This window comes from Salvelinus sp. IW2-2015, unplaced genomic scaffold, assembly GCF_002910315.2.
Source record: "Salvelinus sp. IW2-2015 unplaced genomic scaffold, ASM291031v2 Un_scaffold890, whole genome shotgun sequence".
In the NCBI taxonomy this organism is placed as follows: Eukaryota; Metazoa; Chordata; class Actinopteri; order Salmoniformes; family Salmonidae; genus Salvelinus; species Salvelinus sp. IW2-2015.
The window spans coordinates 46,807-51,131 of NW_019942637.1; the positions used below are offsets into that span (position 1 = coordinate 46,807).

At 50.8% G+C, this 4,325-nt stretch overlaps 1 protein-coding gene across 1 annotated transcript in view; it reads right to left on the reverse strand.

The window, feature by feature from the left end:
- Positions 1-4,325, reverse strand: part of LOC112069076 (nuclear transcription factor Y subunit alpha) — a 25,153-nt gene that overhangs the window by 9,033 nt on the left and 11,795 nt on the right. Inside the window, 4 exon segments of the mRNA XM_070438397.1 lie at positions 142-172; positions 791-982; positions 1,178-1,324; positions 1,768-1,851. Of these exon segments, the coding sequence (XP_070294498.1) occupies positions 142-172; positions 791-982; positions 1,178-1,324; positions 1,768-1,851 (454 nt within the window).

Consider the following 4,325-nt stretch of genomic DNA (forward strand, 5'->3'; position numbering starts at 1 on the left):
TGGCAGGGAAGAGATCCTAATACGGAACAACCAGTTCCCGGGGCCACTCGACCCTACCTACCGGAAGCACAGCAGTCCGGGGCCAACTCCTGACATTACTACAGACCGAACCAGCACACTTCCGGCCACTCTCCTACATACCGGAACACCATGTGCCGGGGCACTCCTGACCCTACATACAGGACACACCAAGTCCGGGGCCACGGCTGACACCTACATACAGAGACCACAACGTTCCACGGCGTCACTGTCCTGACCCCTAACCATACAGGAACACAAGTACGGTTGCGCACTCTGACACCTACCATTACAGAACACACAGTTAACGGGCGCACTCCTGACCTACATACAGGGAAACCACACGTACCTGGCCACCTCCTGACCCTAGCAACATGAACCCACCGGGTACGGGGGCCACTCCTGACCCGTACATACAGGTAATCACTACACACCAGAGGTTTACACACTCACAGGGTCTTTACTCATATTCAATGTGGTATACGAGGTGTGTAGTTTCTCACGTGGAAGGTTGAAACTAATTGTGTGGTTGCTTGTGTGTGGATGTGGGTGCATACATGCACTGTTGTGTAGTGTAGAGTGTGTTTACAGCGCCTGTGGGTGTGTGTGTTGTGTGTGTGTGTAGTGTATGTGTTGGTTACTTATATGTGTGCTGCTTGTGTGTGGGGGAGAGTGTGTGTGTGTGTGGAAGTGTGTTGCATGTGTGTGTGTGTGTGGTGGAGAGTGTGGCATGCGCCTGTTGTTGGTGTGTATTACCTGGGTTCTGTCAGGCTGTGATGGCTGTGTTATGTGGTTGTTGGATGTATAGATCTGTTGGGTTTTGACCCTGCTGTCCACCTAGCTGTAACATCTGGCCGTTCTGCAGCTGGATCTGCTGTCCACCTAGCTGTAACATCTGGCCGTTCTGCAGCTGGATCTGCTGTCCACCCTGCAGCTGGATCTGCTGTCCCCCCTGTAGCTGGATCTGACAGTGAAACGTGATCAGGTGATAGCTTTGTGTTCGTAATATCATTTCAACTCCTGAATCTGGCTCAAAGAAATACGATTACTAGAATGGGAAAAGCCCCTAAGACCACTGCAATTTGACTGCATCCTCATTGAATGGATTCTAGTAAATATATTTCTGTATGTTTTTTCTTTTCTTCATCCCATTCCTCACCTGTTGTAGTCCCTGTCCTCCAGACACAGGCACTTGCATGATGGTCTGTCCTTGTCCCCCACCCATAGCCTGCACCATGATGGGTTGCCCTGACGACGTGATCAACTGCCCTCCGCTCACCTGCACCATCAGGGGCTGACCCTGGACCTGTGTGTGTGTGTGTGGGGGGGGGGGTAAAATAAAAAAAATCATCCAATGTATAGCTTCATATAAAATAAACGTTTCATGGCACAGTCAGAGTTCCATAGAATGCCATGCATACCATTCAGGCGTATGAATTGACATTTCTGACAAAGCATTCCTGCTTTTAGGAAATAAAATGATAAACACACACACACTTGGAATGGAGCCAGCTCTTTGAGTTGACACTATGCGGAAAACAGAGTCAAATACGATGGACAACAAGATGGCCGAACTATTGTTTCGATATGTTGATACCTCCATTAAAGAGGAGTTACATTGCAGTTCAGAACAGCGATARCCTAATAGCATGCTAGCGGTGCTCAGAGCACGGAGATGGGTGGGTGGACGAGGGTCATGCAGTACACTGTGACACTGAGTGACAGTCAGGCCGGCGGTCACACCACTACCTGGAGTGTCTGCACCTGCTGGCCAGAGGCCGTCATTACAGCCGCCTCGGTCTGCAGCTGCACTGCCGTCACTGTGCCCTGAGTCTGCAGACAAGGCAGCATACGTTGGATCACTTTGAGCAAGGCGAGGAGCAGAATCGCTCATCTTAATCACATCACGAGTAGATATATTTGGGGAAGCAAGGTGATGTTGATATCAGTGATTCTGCATAACAAAAGATGCCCCATCCAGAGGTCCCAGAGAAGTGTAACAAGGGACGCCTCGTCCCAGAGGTCCCAGAGAAGTGTAACAATAGACGCCTCGTCCCAGAAGTCCCAGAGAGGTATAACAATTGTTTGATAATATAAGCAGTATAATTGCATTTCCATGTAAAATGTCCCATGAGCAATAACATGTGAAATTCACCAAATTGGGTGTCAAATGAACGCTAAGATTTTTATTTAATCATTTAATAAAAATGTAAATTGTAATATATATATATAAAAATCGCACACAGAAGAAGTTCGAAGGATAATTTAGTTGCTAATGGCAGCCTGCAGTACCCTGGTCAGCCTTCAACTTGAGTAACTCAAAGAGAGCGGGCAGCACGGAGCTACCTTGCAACGTCAGTTCCTGGAGTAGAGCTACCTTGCAACACCACTTCCTGGAGTAGAGCTAGCCTGCAACACCACTTCCTGGAGTAGAGCTAGCCTGCAACACCACTTCCTGGAGTAGAGCTAGCCTTGCATCACCTTCCTGGAGTAGGAGTCTTAGCCGCAACCACCTATGTCCTTGGAGTAGAGCTAGCCCTGCAAAGCATCCAGGTTCTGGAAGTGCGGAGCTAGCCTTGCAACCCCATTCTGGAGGTGAGAGGCTAGCCTGCAACATCCACTTCTGGAGTAGAGCAAAGCCTGTCAACACAACTTTCCTGAGTATGGTATAGCCTGTCCAACGATTAACTCAAACGTGGAGTAGAGCTACCTGCAACGTACAGTTCTCCTGGAGTAGAGCTAGCCTGCAACAGCCCTTCCTGGAGTAGCGTAGCCTGCACACACTCCGTGGAGTAGAGCTCTAGCTGCAACTCACTTCCTGGAGTAGAGCTAGCTGCAACACCACTTCCTGGAGTAGCCTAGCTGCAACACCACTTCCTGGAGTAGCGTAAGGCCTGCAACACCACTTCCTGGATGTAGAGCTAGCCTGCAACACCACTTCCTGGAGTAGAGCTAGCCGTGCAACACGCAACTCTCCTGGAGTAGAGCTAGCCTGCAACACCACTTCCTGGAGTAGAAGCTAGCCTGCACATTCACCGACTTCCTGGAGTAGGAGACTAGCTGCAAACCAACTTCCTGAGTAGAGCTCGTCCTGCATAGACGTACACTCCCTGGAGTAGAGCTAGCTGCAAACCTACTTCTGGAGTAGAGCTAGCCTGCAACCACCACTTCTGGAGTAAGAGCTAGCCTGCAACACACTTCCTGGGAGTTAGAGCCTGCTACTGCATACACACTTCCTGGAGTAGAGCTCTAACCCTGCGAACCAACCATCTCTGGATAGAGCTAGCCTGCAAACACCACTTCCCTGGATGTAGAGCTAGCCTGCACACCGATCTTCCTGGGAGTAGCTGCATAGGCCTGCAACCCACTCCCTGGGTAGCTAGCTGCACACCAGCTCCTGGAGTAAGTCTACGCTGCAACACCATTTCCTGGAGTAGAGCTAGCCTTTGCAACATGTTACCACTCCCTGGAGTAGAGCTAGCCTGCAACGTGCACCTTCCTGGAGTAGAGCTAGCCTGCAACGTCAACTTTCTGGAGTAGACTAGCCTTGCAACACCACTTCCTGGAGTAAGAGCTAGCCTGCAGCCCCACTTCCTGGAGTAGAGCTAGCCTGCAACACCACTTCTGGAGTAGAAGCTAGCCTGCAACAACCACTTCCTGGAGTAGAGCTTAGCCTGCAACACATTCTGGAGTAGCTAGCCTGCAACACACTTCCTGGAGTAGAAAGCTAGCCTGCAACACCACTCCTGGAGTAGAGCTGAGCCTCAACACCACTGCCAGTGACTTCTGCCACCCTTGAGTAGAGCTAGCCGTTGCAAGCACCACTTCCTGGAGTAGGTAGCCTGCACCTCCCTGAAGCACTTGGCAGACACCACTCCCCTGAGTAGAGTAAGCGAACATGAGCTGAGGCCTGCAACAGCCATCTCCCTGGAAGCTAAGAGCTAGCCTGACCACACCACTTCCTGGAGTAGAAGCTAGCCTGCACACCTCATCTGTAAGGTACCTGAAACCTCGAAAGTAAAGCTGCGCCGTGCAACACCACTTCTGGATGTATTGAGCTAGCACTGCAACACCCACTTCCTGGAGTAGCTAGCCTGCAACAGGCACTTTCCTGGCAGTAGAGGCTAGCCTCTAAACATCCACTTCCTGGCGTAGAGCTATGGCGCTGGCAACACCACTCTCTGGCCAAGTCGAGCTAGCCTGCTAACGTACTTGTCCTGGAGTAGAGCTAGGCCGTGTCAACGTCACTGTCCTGGAGTAGAGCTAAGCCGTGCAAGCCATTCCGTGGAGTAGAGCTAGCCTGCAAA